Genomic DNA, 18714 nt, shown 5'->3' with positions numbered 1-18714 from the left:
TTGACTGTGAGTACTTTAGGAATCCAATGATAGCAATGGGCCATCTGTTGGTCTACCTGCTACAAGAGGGGGCAGCATGTCCATGAACTACCTTCTTTCTGTTGTGTGGGTTGGGACTATGACACTAGAGAAGTACAAACTGAAGACCTTTCCACAGTATCATGGAAAAGGCTTGGAAGGTTGAATATCCCTATCCAACAGTGACTTTGTCTCCAACTTTAGAGGAAAAATCTGAAAAATATTATGGTCTCTGAGAACTTACTTTATTGAATTGATTTATATTCAACCTTCCCCCCAACACGAGATCCAAAGCTGCTTACAATATAAGATGAAACATAATGTCTAAAACAATATGTGATACAAAATAGGTTTGTTGCCTTAATATTGCAGAATTAGACATCACATTTTATTTTATTATCTGTCTTTGGGTTCTTGTATGGCCCAGGAACCCAGGAAAGTCTAGCAGAAAAGGAGTTGCAGCTGCTGGTCATGATTAACCAGCTGTCTATTTTGAGGGACCAGCTGTTGACAGCCCATTCAGAGCAGAAGAACATGGCAGCTATGTTGTTTGAGAAGCAGCAGCAACAGATGGAGCTGGCCAGACAGCAGCAGGAACAGGTAGGCAGCAAAATGAACTGCATATGCCTTCCATAACCATCTTCAAAAGGTGATAAGAAAGCAGGACTGGCAATCTGAGGAACCTGTATAAACTTGAAAAGGGATCTTATCAATCCTGTGTTGAGTTAGTGGGTTTAATTGCACTTTATTTACCTCAAGTGACAGTTGAAAAGCAAAAAAACCTAGAAATATTGCAGCTTCTCTATATTGGTGAGAGACACAGTGAGTAATATGCCCGCATGATGTAATACAAAACCCTAAACATTAAATGTTTTACTCCACAAACCACATGCATGTTCAACATCAGAGAATATACCTGTACAAACTGAACAAGTTTGCAAAGCTCATATAATAGGATGTTATAGTGATTAAAGAGATAGTGCTGGTGAATCCAGAGAAATCACAATTTAATCTGTTCCAGCAAACAAAGAATCCTGTGAAATGTTAAAATAATCTAATCTTGCTACTTGAGGCCTTTATTCAAAAAGATAGAAGGGGAGTTTACATATCAGTTGTGCCACCAAGGTGCTACCAGATTTAAGAGGAGTGCAAACCTTCATAATTTTAAAATACATCCCCAAAGCTTAAGATTTTATGTGGAAATAAAGTATTAGGATAGAACAACAACAACAACAAAAAGGCATACTTTTTATTGGTCTGAGGGTTGAATTCTAATTTGGAAAAGGACTAGGAAATGGATGGTTATTGTGGCCTTTCAGGTGTTGGATTGCAACTCCTAGCATTCCACATCATTAGATATACTGGCTAGGTCTGAAGAAAGTTGTAGTCAAATTGTTGTTCTCCAAACTCAGGTCCACAGCTCTCCAAAACTGCAGATTTCATACCTTCTCTGAAACCATGAAATGCTAGCATTTCTTGGTACCAATTTTAATGTTACATTTTATACCAATACTTGTTTTTTTTCTCCTTGATAACTTGCCTTTCTAAGATTTGTTAATACAGAGATTCAAATATATACTCATGAATCAGCCACCTTAAATATTCAGCTTCTTCATTTTACTTTTTGAATCCATATTCTATAGAATGGCCGTAGCTCTTCCCTAAATTACAAGGTCATTAGGAGTACTTAAACAAAGTGAAAGGCAAATGTGGTGTGTTCTGAACTGAAAGTGTTAGTGCTTTGTTTCTTATATAGCAGTTGTTATCAGCTACATAAATTATATGTATAGATATGCTGTTTTTGAAACACTGAAATTCTGGACCATGCCAATAACTGTTAGGTCAGAATGCACAGGGAAGCCATCGAAATCCATCAACAATTTCAACAGGAAAGAAGAAACTCTTATGGCAAACCAAGTTTGGCTACCAGTCCTGAAAAACACCAAAATTAGGACCCAGCAAATGCAAATGAAAACCACCCAAGGTGAGGGGGATTTCCAGCAGACAATGGATCATTAAGCAAATGGACGCCCTGTAGGCCTTGCAATTCAACAACAGAACAATACATAGATTAATGTGCAAATCACCTCCTCTCAACTAACAGAATATATACCCCACTCCCTTCCATTCCAGCATTCTTTGAAGATGCCAGCCACAGCTGCTGCCAAACCTCAGGAATAAACTCTTCTAGAACACAGCCTCATAGCCCCCAAACCCCACTTGTTTGTTTTACCAGTACCAAATGAACAGAGACCATCTCTTTGTTTGAGAGAAGGGAGTCATTCTGCTCAGATGGCTCACAGCTAGAGACGACCTGCTTCTTCATTGCCTTTCCCTATTGCAGATTGCCAAGCAACAGCAACAGCTTATCCAGCAGCAACACAAGATCAACCTTCTACAGCAACAGATCCAGGTAAAAGAGGAGCTCTTTTTCCCTTGGGAATAGCCAGAAAAGTTAGCTTAACTGTGGTGTAAGCTTGAAAAATCAGCGAACAAAACCTTGGTGTCTTCCTCTATCACAGTTTTTCTGTGAAAGTAGAGAAAAGTAAAGTAATAAGATTAAAGTAGGCCTCCCCACCCCCATGTGCATGAAAACCCACATAGAAAAAGTTTAAGATTACGTGATCCATCAGCCCTCACCATTGGCTGTGCTATCTAGGAGTGATAGGAGCTACATTAACATCTGGAGGACCACAGGTTTCTCACTCATTTAAGATGATGAAGACTGATTACATGTGAATTAAAAAAAAACTGGGGGAAAAGTCTAAGGCTGTAATTGTAAATTCCTTGAAAGCAGTCACTTTAATTGAGTGGAAATGTGCTTATGATTGGGGTATCTATTGTACACTGTGACTTGTAGCATAAAATCATGGCAAGTCTTATTGAAATGAAAGAAATTTGGATCAACAAATGGTGTTAAAACAGCACTAATCATGCATTTAAGGGTGGGGAGTGGAGGTGCACCATGTAGGCCCCTGTTCCACTGATGGCAAATGAGAATTGGCCCTACATACCAACATCACTTTGCACTTAAAGACCCTTCTCATTCCTACTGAGCATGCAGGTGGCAGAGAGCAGACTGTGACAACCGTTTGTTTTTTACACTTGATCCAACTATTTGTCCTCCTTCTTGAATACTGTCTGTTACAAATGACAGCACTGCTGCTTGCCTCAGGTTAAAGTCCATGCCATAACTTGTCACATTTAGCTAGAGATGCCACAGTTGAACTTGTAAGCATGAAAAGCATGTGCTCTATTCTGAGCAGTGAGACCTTATCAAGGGGTGTTGTAATTTTGATCAGGGCCATATTGTAAGGGAAAGAGGTTAATGCCTCCTCTTGTACTGCTCTTCCAACCCAAATCAAACCATGAAGGAGAAAGGCATGGATTTATACATCTCTAATGTCAATACAGTTTGGGTTGAAACTTCAGCTTTCTTTTTGTTGCATTATGACTAAGTACATTTCTGTATGTCCACAAATATGTTGGGAGGTTACATATGATGATGATGATGATGATGATGTTGATGTTGATGATGATGACGACGATGATGATGATGATATAGTTTACAGTATTTATATTTTCCCGCCTCTCCCAGATGGATCGAGGTGGGATTACAGTTCACTAAAATACACATAAAACACATAGATAAAATAGAATAACAATTAATATAAAACTAGCTCATCATCAAGTGACAATACAATAGAGTTATACAACAATCAGACCTGACCTTTATACAAGGTCAGGTGGGTAAGCTCACCAGAAGAGATCCATTTTAAGTGCCCTCTTAAATGCCTCCAAGGAGGCAATAAGATGGATCTCTTTCGGGAGACTATACCATAGTGTCAGAGCAGCTGCAGTAAAGGCTCTTTGGGAAGTTGATATAAGCCTAGTTGATTGGCGCTCTAATATGCTCTTCCCGTTATTCTGAGAGTGTGGGCAGATTATGTAGGGAGAGGTCTTCCTGCAAGTAACTCCCACAAGTAACTTGTTAATGTTTAGGTATTACACTAATGGGATTGAAAATTGGGAAGGCCATCTTCTTCTTTCTATTAGGGATGGGAAGATCATTTGAAATTTTTCTCTCCTCCAAAACAAACAAACAAATAAACAAACAAAAAACAACTAAACTGAAAAAAACAAAAACCCTGGCAGCTGTACAAATGTCAGATGTGGTTACATTTTTGTAATTGGGCCCTTTAGGGTGAAAAACTTGCAAAAGGGGTTTGTGAAAAAGCCCTTTCATGAAATTTTTGTGAAAAAAAAATCAAAAAAATTTGAAAAGTGTACAAAACTCTCATTATACTATCCAGTGTGGAGAAAACTTTTGATATTTTTCATTTTGATGTTCAAGAATGAACCGAAGAACAATCTTACCAATTCCCCTCTTGCTGATCTCAGATAATTCTGGATAGGTATTAGTGTTCCTAGAAGTTTTTTTTTTAAATTGGCTTTATCTGTCTTTTTGCCTCCCCTACTTCCCTTATTCTTTTCTCTTCAGCAGGTCAACATGCCATATGTAATGATTCCAGCCTTTCCTCCCAGTCACCAGCCTCTTCCTGTCAACCCAGATCCACAAATGGCACTTCCAATCCAGCCAATCCCTTGTAAACCAGGTATGAAGATGTCAAGACATTTGGAATTCTGGGTAATGGAGCATAGGTGTCCAGCATGCTTTCATACTGTTACCTTGAGATGGGTGATGATTCATTAATAAATACATTGGTGAACCATTTCCTTAGATTTCAGTCAATAAAAAGCCAAACAAGTCAGAGTACTTGTATTTGATGGGTTGTCCCTATACTGTAATAAGTTAACTGCATTAGGTTTATGGGGCAGCGTCCAGAGCTTTGGGACCCAACCACAAGAGCCTCCTTCTTTAACAGTGACGAGGACAGCTTTGAACTGTGAGAGGGGCTGTGCTTTGGGTGCAGGTGGGCTAGCATTGTTCCTGCCCATGTGAGAATGGGGAGGGGATGGAATTGGTAGAGAAGCATGAGTTGGAAGGGATGGAAGAGAACGTATTGCCTCTACATTTGTAATCCAGAAGGAAGGAACTTAACTGAGGACAGGGATGGGAATAATATTCAAAAACATCTGAAATATGGTCAAAAATGAGTTTCAGTAGTGTCAGGAAACCCTAATGAAGAGAATCATAGACTGTGGAGAATCTTCCCAGTTAGGGACTTATTGTATACAAAATCTGCTGATGATATTTTGTGCAGAAAACATGTGCTGTGCAGAAAATAATAACATTCCTTTGAGAATGAAAATTTCCAGAGCAAAAATTGCTGTTATCAATGCAAAAGAGAAGTCCACACCACTTTCTGCACAGGAAACAGCAGTAGATGTCTTCCTGTGAAGAGTGAGGAATCCATATGCAAATTTTGTGTAGAATAAATCTTGATCATACAGGGCTTTGGGTTGACTCAGCCTTCCATTCATTTGTAGATTGGTAAAATGAGTACCCAGCTTGTTGGGGACAATTGACTAACACACTGTAAACCACTTAGCAAAATAAAGTGGTATAGAAATGTAAGTGTTATTATTATTGTTACCTTGAAGTTCAAATAGTAACAGGTTTCAAAGACTTTCTTGCAGTGGAAAGAAAATTAATCATTACTCATTACTTCCTATAAGAATGAAATTGGCAAATAATTTATTTAGTATTATTTATTCATTGTGTTTGCTAATCAGTGTGGAGTAGTGGTTTGAGCATTAAATTAAGCCACTGGACACCAGGGTTTGAATCCCAGCTCAGTCATGGAAAACCACCTCAGGAAAGTCACATTCTCCTTGGGCAAGTCACACACAAATCTTGCCCCCCCCCCGGAAAAAAAAAACCTATGATAGGTTCACCTTAGGTTGCCATAAGTCAGAAATAACTTGAACACACACAACAACAGTTTATTGCATTTATATGCCACCTTTCCCTTAGTATGGAAATCAAAGTGTCTCACAGTAAAACAAAATGAGCTAAAGCACAGTAAGAAAATTAGAGAACACGATGAAAACATAATGAAAATATCACCATTTTAAAAACCACACGTTAAACAATATTAAATCATTTAAAAACATACAAAATTTAAAATTAGAGTACTCCTTTCATAAAATAGGTCTGTTTGTGAACAATTAGTCATTTAAAGCCTACATAAACAAGGAGGTCTTTGTCTACTGGTAAAAGGAGAGAAAGGGGGAGACCTAGTCTTCCACAGAAGGAAGTTCTAGAGGGTGGGAGTAGCCGCTGAGAAAGTGCCTCTTGTGTCCTCCAAATGGACCTGTGATGGTAGCAGGATAGAAAGAAAGCCTTCCCCAAGGAGCCTAAGACTCTGGCAGGTTTGTATAGCCAGATATGGTCTTTCAAATAGTCTGGACCTAAGCCAAGGCTTCATTGTTTGTGATGAGCAATATTAATTGTGCCTTGAAACGAACCAATAACCAGTGGAGTTATTTCTACAAGGGAGTTATATGTCTCCTGTGAGTTGTCTCGGTCAGCAGTCTGGCCACAGCATTTTGGACCCACTGAAGTTTCCAAATGATTTCCAGCGCACACATAAAGTGTGTTACAGTAGTCCAAACGGGATGCAGTCAAGGCATGCATTACCATAGCCAGATCTGGCTTCTTGAGAAATGGGTGCAACTAGCACACTAGTCTTAACTGTGCAAATGCACTCTTGGCTACCACTGAAACATGGGCTTCCAGGTTCAGGGTTGAATCCAGGAGAATACCCAAGTTGCAAGTTTGAGATTTCAGGTGGAGTGTAATCCAATCCAGCACAGGATACATCCCAATTCCCTGATCTGTCTTTCAACTGACCAGGAGTACCTTTGCTTTGTGGGGAGTAAGTTTCAGTGACAACAGACAGATTCAGTTCAGTTCAGAACTGAGACAGCTTTCTTGGGATCTTATGGGAAGGAAGGAGAGAATTTGGTGCCATCAGCATATTCGTGACACTAAATTCCAAAACTCTGAACTATATCCTTATCTGAGGATAACTCATATTTACCTGTGATTTACCTGTCACGAATACGCTGCTTCAACGGCCATTTTTAAAAGCTGGAAGCTTCTGTTTTTGAAAAGGGGCTGCAGAAGCAACTTAGATAACCTAGGCTGCATCTGGGATGGACCCAGGTGGTGATTTGGTGGCAATTCCTGTGTGATAGGAACTGGCTTAACTCCCAAATTAGCATTGAATTTGGGAAAGGTAAACTGCTCTTTCATCCCCATGTGATACGGTCTGTAGTCTGGATCCAACTCAGTGTAACTCAGATGCACTTTACTATTATGAATGGGATTCCATTGCTATTTGCTTGAAAAATCAATAACAGCATGGATGTCCCCAGATATTCAGGGACATGCTCCAGGGAACTATGTTTGTTTAGTGGCCAAATGTACTGTTAGGCAACCTGTTTAATTCACATCATTTTTTAGAGCCTGATTTTCAGTTTCCTAGTTTTTCGTACAGAAATTTTATTTCCTTAGGAATTGTTGCTGGGTGTAAAATTTGTTTTAATGTTTTATTCTATACCCCACATCCTTCTGTTTCTGTATTATCTATAGTGGAGTACCCCATGCAGTTGCTGCACAGCCCCTCACCTTCAGCAGTGAAGAGACCTGCAAGCTCAGGGCACCTGCAGATCCAGGTGAAACTCATGAACTGTTTTATTTCTTGGCTCCAATACCCTAGTGGGGATGCAGTCTCCTCTCTTTCTCTTCTTTATGTTTTCCAGGAATCTTCACAGCCACTAAACCTAACAGCAAAGTCCAAAAGTTCTGATCTCCCCAATTCTTCCAGCTCACCTAGTTTAAAAATCAGCACCTGTCAGTCGCTCACATCTAACCATGGAGTTTCTCAGGAGCTGCAGACCAGCCCTCCCAGCCTTCCTTTGGGTAAGACCATGGAGCTTTCTCTTGCTATGCCTCTGAGCCAGTGGTTCCACATTGAAATCAATTATGACTTACCTTATTCTCGGGGTGTTTCTCAGAAGAATAATTTCACTCTATCTTCGATTCAGAAAAGACCCAACCATGGCATTTATCAAGATTCTGTTTAGGATTATTCTCCTGCATTTGTTACTCTTGCATTAGAATGAAAGAGTGAGAAGCTCTACTCATTTGAAGCATATTCTTTGCATCATTTTGGAAAAGTTACTTTTTGGTATATAATTTCCAAAATTCTCCAGCCAGCATGGAGATTCTGGCAATTGTGGTTCAAACCATAATTTTTGTAAGCCCTGGTTTGCACGTAAAAGGTCACAGATTCAGTCCCCAGCATCCACAAGTAAGGCTATGAAGGGTTCATTCTAAAATCCCACTCAGTTAGTATAGGCAATAGTGTGCTAGTGTTGTACCAATGGGCTGTCATGAAATAATGCAATTTAATATATCTCAGTCTACATCTTCAGTTCAAATGTGTTGCATCCCCTCCTAGGATATTGTTGATCATTAAAAAATGACAGTTTTTGTTCTGCTAGTGAATAGGAAGATGCAAAAAAAAAAAAAAAAAGAAGAAAAAAAAAAGAAAAAGAAAAAAGATGTTTTCATTCCAGAGACACACCATCAAGAGCACTAAGTATTTGCTCTTTCCTGATATACTCAGGCAGTGAAAAGTGAATTCTAGTCTCCAGTAATTACAGTCCAAACTGAACCAAGCAGTATTAGCATTTCCAAATAAATGGATGGAGAGTGATTTATTTTTGCATCAACAGATAACAAGTCTGCAGTTTCACTGCTTAAAACTGCTGAAAATTGAACAAAACAACAAAATAGCATGACCCTGTGGAGGCAGAAGAAGTAAATCCATGATGAACAAACATCCTAAGCCCTGCCAGGAATACACTCCTCAGAGTTAGATGGAGAGGAGAAGCAGTTCTTCCCTCCCCACTTTCTTAAGAGTTATTGAAAAATTCCCTCCTATTGTTTCCATCAGGAGCAAAATTCAGTAAAGCCTGCTTTGGGACCAGTGTATTCCCCCACACACGCACATACACACTCATTTTAGAGGTTATTCAGGGAGTGACGGGGCTTTGGATCCCCAGAACAAGCGCTGGGGGGGGGGTGGGGGGTGTGCTCGTACTTGCAACAAGCTATAGTGAGGTGACCAAAAGCATGTTGCTTTCAAGGGGTGTTCCACACTTAATATTTGAAACGATTTAAAATACAACGTTTTAATAAAACCGATTCAAAATAACCCGGTGTTATCTCGCATTCCGAAACGCGTTATTCTTTGTTCCCATCTGGTTATTTAAATCGAAGTTTTTACCTGCAAGCGTTCCTACTTGGCATGAAATCGTGTTTAAATAAAGCGATTCTCTCTTCCATACCTTATTTGGAGCGTCAATCAATAGTACGTCAGAAGACGTAACGAACCCGGATTATTGGAAGCGTTAACTTTCGTCAGCGTTTCCATTCATTGACCGTTTGTGAAATGATGTATTTTTGGGGTTTTTTTTTTAAAATGAACCAATCAAGGCGCTAAAAACGATCAAACGCATAAGCGCTGTCAGCCTTATATACATTTTCCCTCCGAATTTAGTGGGAAACCCAAGCTCTCAGAGGAACATGGGAAGGTTTTGCATGACAGCACCCCTCTTCATGTCTCCCAAGACAGCCAGGCAGAACCCTTCAGAGAGCCACAGATCAATGGGGGAAGCTTATGGCAAAGCGAATTTAGTAGGAAACCCAAGCTCTTTCCAAGAGAACTATGGAATAGGTTTTGCATCAGCATCCCCTCTTCATGTCTCCCAAGAAGCCAGGAGAATCCCTTCAGAGAGCCCACAGATCAATGGGGGAAGCTTATGGCAAAGCGAATTTAGTAGGAAACCAAGCCTCTTTCCAGAGGAACTATGGGATAGGTTTTGCATGACAGCATCCCCTCTTCATGTCTCCCAAGACAGCCAGGGAGAATCCCTTCACAGAGCCCCAGACAATGGGGAAGCTTATGGCAAAGCGAATTTAGTAGGAAACCCAAGCTCTTTCCAGAGGAACTATGGGATAGGTTTTGCATGGCAGCATCCCCTCTTCATGTCTCCCAAGACAGCCAGGCAGAACCCTTCAGAGAGCCCAGAGATCAATGGAGGAGGCTTCTGGCAAAGCGAATTTAGGAAACCAAGCTCTTTCCAGAGGAACTATGGGAAGGTTTTGCATGGCAGCATCCCCCTTCATGTCTCCCAAGACAGCCAGGCAGAATCCCTTCAGGAGCCCAGAGATCAAGTGGGAGGCTTCTGCAAAGCGAATTTAGGAAACCCAAGCTCTTTCCAGAGGAACTATGGGATAGGTTTTGCATGACAGCATCCCCTCTTCATGTCTCCCAAGACAGCCAGGGAGAATCCCTTCAGGGAGCCCAGAGATCAATGGGGGAGGCTTCTGGCAAAGCAGGAGGGAGCACTCTTCTCCAAAGATTCTCTTTCACAGGGTTGAGGAGAAGGCAGATTCCGTGTGAGAAAGAGAGGGAGAAAGGCTCTATCCCCCCCCCCAATTGATCAGAGCCCTTCCCTGTCTGGGCGCGATCAGATGCCTCCTCGCGAGGAGCTTCTTCCCTGCCTGGGCGAGATCAGAGCCCAAGCGGGCAGGGAATGCCTCTTTGAGAGGAGCCTTCCCTTCCTGCCTCTCCTCCTTAGAAATGGGCTCTCCCCACACAGAGGGGAGTTGCTTGCAATCCACCGGAGAAGCCTTGTAGTCCTTTGCAGATGCAGGCGCTTGAGCACCGGGACTTCAGGCCTTAAAGCGCTGAAGAGATTAAGCGCCTGTAAACCATAAATAAAAAATAAAAATAATCCTTATCTCTTATGAAAGACCACAGCGAACAAAGGGGTGAGGGAAGCAAAATGGACAGCCACGACGGATGGGGACAGAAAGGGCAACTCCCCCAAGGACAGCCCCCACCGCAGTCCGCTCCTCCCATCCATCCAACCCGATTCAAAGGCTGTCGTTCCTAGTAAAGAACTCCGGTTCCTAACTCGAATCAATGGAAAAACGTAGGTTGGACCCTAGTGTTTTTTTAACACGTGTTAAATGAGGAAAATTCGATTTAAATGTTTATCCCGCTCTACGATTCGATTTGTAGTGGGGACGATTGCGGGTTGCTCTAGAACCGTTCTAGGTTTAAATCGGATCCTAATATGAACGCCACTCCTTGGATTCGATTCAGAATGCGGGGTTTCCCCTAGTGGGAACATCCCCCAAGGTGGTCTCTAGTATCCTTTGGCCTCTGTGAAATTCTCCCAGGTGAGATAAGATTTCACCCTAAATATTTCTTTTTCTACTGATACAAAACGCTCTTGATGGTTTTAAGAAGCACTTACCTGAGCATTTTTAAAAGACAGATGTAGAATTACCAAAAGTAAACTTTTATCTCTGTGCAACTTTTTGACAGCTGGGATCTTTTCAAGAACATCTTGTCACTTGACTGTGTGACATCAATTTTATTTTATTAAAACAATTAGGGTTCCTTGGAGAGGGAGATGCTATAACCAAAGCAATCCAAGATGCTCGGCAACTTTTGCACAGCCAAAGCAGAGCAATAGATGGCTCCCCAAATCATCCCTTCAGGAAGGTATGTGACTAGTCTCAGCAGAACAAAAATATTTGTTTTCTCTTTTAAAAGTCTGAGTGAGAATCAGAATTTTAGGGAAGATGTATGTAACTGTAATGTGGAATCCAATGCAGTATATAAAAAAATGACTGACATCTAGGTTTTTCAAAGTAACCTTTGAAAAAGGTTTAAAAAATGAAGTTCTCAAGGCTCAGCTCAAAAGACGGCTCACTTAAAATGAGCTAACTGGGGTCTCACTTTTGACTGGCCTTGAATTAGCTGGTTGTGTTAGGGTACAATGGACCCTTGGTATCTGCTGGAGTTTGGTTCCAGGACCTTCCATGGATACCAAAATCCATGGATGTTCAAGTCCCATTAAATTTAATGGCACAGTAAAATGGTGTCCCTTATATAAAATAACAAAATCAAGGTATGGTTTTTGCAATGTATATATATTTTTTAAAAATTTCAAGCTGTGGATACAGAGGCTGGATGATCATCTGTTGGGGATACTTTGTTTGAGAGTTCCTGCATGGCAGGGGTTGGACTGAATGGCCCTTGTGGTCTCTTCCAAGTCTATTATTCTATGATTCTATGATAAATAATCCATGGATAAAGAGGGCTGACTGCATATGATTAAATTGTACAATTAATTTTGAACTCCAAGTTGTCAGGAACAGGAAGAGGCCTAAAACCTTCCCACCTCTTCTTACACCCAACTAAAGAACACAAGTCACCTTGGAGGCTTGCCAGCTGCTAGTGAAGCCTCTCCTGCATGGTTCCTTCAATTTGTCCCAAAAGATTCCAAGCAGTGTCAACAAGAAGGGCTGCTGTTGCACATCAGATCCAGTAACAGCTCAGCACTGGGATCCATGGGGACTATACATTCCAAGGTTTCACCATCCTCATAAACTCATCAGAAGCCCCAGTATTTCCAGGAGTAGCATCATCCACTGTATTGAGAGTGAAAGCTTCAATTGTAGCCTGTTCTCATAGTAATTTACTAGAGAAGTTGAAGGGATATGGTAGAGATAGCCAAATTCTCAGTGTGATCTGAGGGCCACACTATCCACCACCAAAGTCCCATGGCTGCTACGAAAATATGGTGGAGGTCCAGTGGCTGTATGTGGGGGAGGAGTATACAAGAGTGGAATGGCAGTGCAGAGTGTCCCCTTCCCTTTCCTTCCCCTCCTAATGGTCCTTTTTTAAACCAAATTTCAGGCATGCTCCTATTAGTAGCAACAGGAAATGCAGGGGACAGAGGCCACAAAAAAGGCTGCATGAGTGAGCCTCATGGGTCACATGCTGCTCAAACTTTGCAATAAGAGAACAGCTGGAGCTGCTTGAACCAAACTAATTATATACTGAACCTGAAATCTGAGTATGTTTATGCTCATAATTAGCCTAGAGGTTTTGATTGAGAAAGATTGTACATTAACTTACCATCTCATCAGTTCCAAACTTCAGATGTAACACAAAATGGAACAGAGGATGTTTGCTGTGTTGAGGAATTCCATAACATTAAAATTGTGTCAAGGAGCTCCATAACAGATGTGACCTAACTCATTAAGCTTTTCTCCTTGAGAGTAATGTCAATAAGAGGTATCAAGAATGCTGGTTACTCTGTCAGTGAAAAGAACTTTCCTCTGAACTGGAGAAATTTGGATATTTTGTCATCTCAGGCTCTTGAATCTTGCAAATTGTGTTACATCCTCCTCTTTTTGTAGTCCTTTGCTAGCTAGCCAGAGAGCAGCTTTTGAATTTTTGAGACTTGAATTTTTGAATTATTATTCCCTTGAGTCATATGGGAACACTCTGTTGTGATCTCTTGAATAACATAAGATGAAAGTAACCACTCTTTTTGAAACATAAAGTGAATGCCACAAAATACTTCTAGGAAAGATATCATTGCTAGTTTCTTTTAAATTTCCTGCCGTGATAAAATGCAGCTAACCACTTTCAGGACCATGCTGGCTTGGAATCTCCACCCGCAAAAGAACAGGCAGAGGAGACTTCTTTACAAAGGCTGGACGAATCCATGTTAACCTGCGATGGTGATGGTAATGACTGTTGCTTTTCATAAGAACTTTTCCAGGGAAAATCTGGGCTTTTTCTTTGTTTCAATCAATACCATGAAGGACATAAGAGCCATATAATGTGAGGATGGGTGTTAGGCAAAATTTCTGAAAGAATATCTCATTAGAATAACCAGAATTTTTTTTCCAATGGTGCTATGCATTGATGACTTCCATTAACTCCTAGTAGGACTGGGAATCATGTAGCTCACCAAATGTGGTGGACTGCAGCTTCTTGACATTGGCTATGATGTTTAGGGCTGCTGGGACTTGGTGTCAAACAACATCTGTTGTACAGTTTCACATACTTGTGAAATGTACTGTGTAGAGTTTACCATCTGTCATGTTTTCCAGAAACCAAGTAAATTCTTACTCTCTTTGAATGAGCTATTTCATTATCTTGTGAGTTCATCAGTGCTCCAAAAATGTTTCAAGGGGCACTTCAGAGGTACATACTTATGGTAGAATCTTGACATTTTCCATTTTCCTTCAGAGTCGCTTACTCCATCCACCTATAAATTTCTAGCATGAGTTTCTTTTCCACAATGGTCACTGGCAATCTTTTGAGATCCTTTCACATCTATAGAGTCTGACATGGGGATCTGGGAAAGATCTTTTAAATAGATAGGGTTGTCAGATTCATTATAGGCCAGTATTCCTGTGATGCATTTTGTCAGGTGCATCTTATCTCCTCATATGTTTTCATTACTGGGAGAAGCTATACCTTCAGAAACTCTGCCTTCTGAATACCTGTTTAAAGACTCTGCAGCTTTGACTTACGCTGTAATGTTCTAGAAATTGTAGAAACCTGACAACAGTTATTGCTGTTTGGGGTTAATGAGCCAGAAGATGCAGAAAGGGTCTCATGAAAGGAAGGAAGAAGCAGTCCTTTAAGGAAGAGAATAATGCATGGTAAAGAGACTAGGGGGACAGAGACTGGGGGACTTGCAGGCCAGTGAGGAAACCTGCTGAGATTATGGAGGGGTGGGTGGGGGAGACAGGCCTTTTGTTCATAAACTCTCTTAAATCTAGTTAATTATTTTTGGTTATGCTTTGCAGTGTTGTTGTGTTTTTTAACCATCCTGGTCCCTACTTTTCTTTTCATAGGCTCACGCCATTTTCCTGAATCCAGAAACAACAACCACATAAAGCGTCCTATGAATGCCTTCATGGTGTGGGCCAAGGACGAGAGGCGCAAGATCTTGCAAGCTTTCCCAGACATGCACAATTCAAGCATCAGTAAGATTCTAGGTAAGGGAGTAAGCATTGCCAAGATCCTTTAGTTCTGCTCCCCAGTGGCATTGGGTATTTCTGCAAAGCACATTGTTAGCCCCATATACCCTCAGGCAAGGAATTCTTGCTAATCTCATGCAGGTTACCAGCTGGCTGTGTGCTGTGATAAAAGCACACAAGCAAATCCTCACCTTTCTCTCTGGTGACAGTCCATCACAACTGTCTGATTCTTCAAATTTGATACCCGAGCATGAAAAGCAGATGTGAAAACAGTATTTTAAAAAGAAAATAAAATGAAAATAAAGGGGAAATAAAACCTAAATGCAAGCAGACAGATAGCAAAGGCTTTCCTCTTCTCAAAGAGCTATATTAACGTTGTGATTGTGGGCATTTTTTCAAGCTTATGATATGAATTGCAGCCTCAGTACTGAACTAGACAAGGGACTTCTAAAACTCCTAGCATACCTCAGCCAACATGCCCATAGTGGCTGGAAAATTCTGGGAGTGGCATTATAAATTAACTTAGTTAAACTCTATTTAGGACTATGTTTGCACATTGCCGTTTCAATCAATGACAAGGCTTTCTTTTTGATCTGGAAATGAGTGGTAATATGATTCTGCCTCTTATTGTTTAAAAGTATGATTTGTGCTAGAGGAAAGGGGGGAAAGAAAGCATAGGCTCAGGAGTATGATGCTAAATTTGAATTTCTTGTGGTGTGAAGCAGAATGCAGATTGGTCCAACAAACCATGGTTTAATAATCTAGACACTAGAAGAAAGACTTCCAGTAGGATAGGTATGGGAAAGACATGCTTCTGGACTACAATTCCCATTAGCCTAGCCAGCATAGGAAATGGTAGATGTTCCAGTGAATTTGGAGAGACCCATATTTCCCACCCTGGCAATTGGGGATACTTTCCCCTGCAGCCACCATGTCTAACATGCATGCTTTTATATTCACTATTTTGCAGTAGCAGCTGTATTACTAAAGGGATCAAATCTAGGAACTTATCAGACAAAGAAATAAGATGGCTTACCTCTTCCGCATTCAGTTCAGGATCTAGGATATCCCTGGATGTTATCAGACCTAAATCACCACTGATCTAGCTGTGATGCTGCCGCCTGGATGCATCGAAGCCTCACTCAGTCGGCTATTTTTTTGAAGTTGGAAGCTCCACGACTTTGAAAAAGTGCTGGCTGAGTGAGGCTTCAACCTGGGATGCATCTAGGTGGTGACATTGTGGCTAAATCGGTGGCGATTTAGGTCTGATAACATCCGAGGGCATCCCGGATCCTGAACTGAATGCTGAAGAGGTAAACTGGCTTATTTCTTCGTCTGATAAACTCTATAGATTCCAATCTGGCAGTGCTAATTATGCAGCAATCTGCTGAATGCCTGAATTTATTCTGATAAAATTTCAGGATTATCTGCAGATCTTTTGGTAACTGGGCTAATATTGGTTCATTCCCAAACTGGCCTAAATGGTAAAAGCAGGAAACTATCTAAAGGAACCAAAGAGGTAGGGTTTAAATCTATTTAGTGAGTCATTTTTAGTTTTAGTCATTTTTATATCCCACCTTTTCTTCCCACAAGCTCAAGGTAGTGTACATGGGCCTGCCCCATACATTTGATCTTCACTACAACAGCCTTATGAGGTAGGCTAGGCTAAGAGGGACTGACTGGTCCAAGGTCATGTAGGGAGTTTTCTGGTTCAGTGGAAATTTGATCCTGGATTACCTACATCATGTTTGAGCTGCTTAAAGAAAGCATCCCCACATGGACACAGATTTCATAGAGAAGATTAACCATCCTACTCTGAATTCACTGGGAACCATAGTGGAAACACCTTGCCAGACCCTGGGCTGTTTACATTAACCTAGCAGATAGTATATTTAACACTGTCCCTAGCAGACAGTATTTTTCCAGCCACTGCAACAGGCCAGTTCTTTCTTCTGTGGAATATTTGCTTATCACAAAAACTTGTGTCAGACTGAAACATATAGCCCATAGGTTATTAGAAAAACAGGAGACCAGGTGACATTTTGACAAGACAGGATGAAATCTCAAATTCACACTCTTGTTCCTTTGGAGTCAAAGTTTCTCTGAAATCTGGAGGACATTTCTAATACATGCCCTAAGAATTGAGGCATGAAGCTTGCTCTAAGAATTGAGGCATAGGACAGTATTTTTAAAGCAAGGGTAAGAGCTTATGGCCCTCTAGATTTTTTTAGAACTCAACTCCCATCGTGCCTCAACAATTAGTCCAGCAACATCTTTTGGACCACAACTTTCCCATTCCTGTTGTATTTGAGTTGTAATCTCAGGAAGGCTATTGTATCGGTTCTCTCAACCACATGTTCAGTTTTGTGCATATTATAAGACAGGCTAAACATGTTTCTCTATCAGGTACTACAGGGTGCCATGATTTGTTTGTTTTTTCTATAATTTTACTTCTGATGTTTTTATTTTAGTTACATATACATTACAGGTAGATGATTACAAAAACTGTAAGGACAATAATAATCATTCAATCAAGCAAGCAATGGTTATCTTTCAACAAAAGTCATAACAGCTTTTCTTCTTTCAAAAATCAACATAGTAATCTGTGTAGTATAGCCAGGACTGAGATATACAACACAGAGAGACATATACATAAGTGCATATGTATGTATGTATGTATGTATGTATAATAAAACAGTTTAGCGGGCCTAGTAATGATAATCTAAAAGGCAACATCCAAATTTTATGAAGTTCATCACCATGACAACACACAACATTTCAACTGACAAAATATTATTGGATTTTTGCAGTGGCCATAGGAAGCTGAACCACTTTGTGAGTGATTGCCTTGCACTTACCATTCAGCAGAAAACCCAGTGTCTGGCAATTATCCCTGTTAGTGAATTTATCAGCCACAGGAGGTTGCCTATAAAGGACCAAACAAAAATAATATGGCAGAACATCTACTGCTTTTTCTCTAAAAATAGCGGATCTTGTTTTGCAACCAGTCTCAGTAAGCTTTAGCAAACATTATTTTCATGGTCTGAAAGCAGAAGCCCCTCATTATTATTCTTAATGGAAATGTCACTTTATATGGTAACATAAGGGGGAAAGACAGTAAGCTACCTGGGGCAGAGGCCTCTCTACATTTTCGCTGTAGATAAAGTAACAAAGTTCATTAAAAAAAAGTGAAAAGAGAAGCATGCTTCTTAAATTGCATGAAATGAGCTCTTTCAAATAATATTTCCAGCTGAGGAGTGATTTTACAGTCAGAAAATGGAGAAGAAATTGGCATATATACTGCAGCTACATTAAACTGAGGGGCTGTGCAGACCGCCGCTAAGGGGTGTCCTGCAGCCGCCACCAGCTGTGCCAGCTTGGCGCTGTGGCAACTGCACACCGCGGCCCTGATCTGGCCTTTCCAGGGTGCAAAAAGGAGACACATTGACCTAGAACAGGGTTTCCCAACCTTTTTGACTTGTGGAGCCCTTAAGGCTCCATGAAGCACAGATTGGGAACCACTTCCACACATTTAATATTGCCAGCACGAGCCACTGTGGATAATAGAAGTTGTAGTCCAAAGTATCTTAAAGGGACCAAGAAACCTATCCCTGATCTAGGGAATGACTTGCTCTCAATAGTAATAGCTCTGATAGGTCTTCTAGAATTTTTTTAGGTTTAATATGAAACTGTTCATATTTGTATCGGCTACATTGCCAAATACTTTTAACAACATTACAGGATGTTTCATTGGTTGAATGTAAACATGCAGCATAAAGAGATGGTATAATGACTGAACCACGTCTGACTATAGCTGGTGGTAGTGCTATTTTTGAATGCTTCCCAACACTTTA

The 18714-nt window shown here is 40.7% G+C and overlaps 1 protein-coding gene across 1 annotated transcript in view; it reads left to right on the top strand.

Annotated features, from left to right (window-relative positions):
* SOX13 (SRY-box transcription factor 13) overlaps positions 1-18714 on the top strand; it is an 82749-nt gene that overhangs the window by 56646 nt on the left and 7389 nt on the right. Inside the window, exons 5-12 of the mRNA XM_042465754.1 lie at positions 446-618; positions 2363-2431; positions 4520-4634; positions 7580-7662; positions 7750-7909; positions 11464-11573; positions 13516-13612; positions 14735-14878. Coding sequence (XP_042321688.1) covers positions 446-618; positions 2363-2431; positions 4520-4634; positions 7580-7662; positions 7750-7909; positions 11464-11573; positions 13516-13612; positions 14735-14878 — 951 coding nt within the window. The remainder of the gene's footprint in view (positions 1-445; positions 619-2362; positions 2432-4519; positions 4635-7579; positions 7663-7749; positions 7910-11463; positions 11574-13515; positions 13613-14734; positions 14879-18714) is intronic.

This window comes from Sceloporus undulatus, chromosome 4 (assembly GCF_019175285.1).
Source record: "Sceloporus undulatus isolate JIND9_A2432 ecotype Alabama chromosome 4, SceUnd_v1.1, whole genome shotgun sequence".
Classification (NCBI taxonomy): Eukaryota; Metazoa; Chordata; class Lepidosauria; order Squamata; family Phrynosomatidae; genus Sceloporus; species Sceloporus undulatus.
Note: the sequence above shows the minus strand (reverse complement) of the source record. Positions and strands in the feature narration are given on the sequence as shown.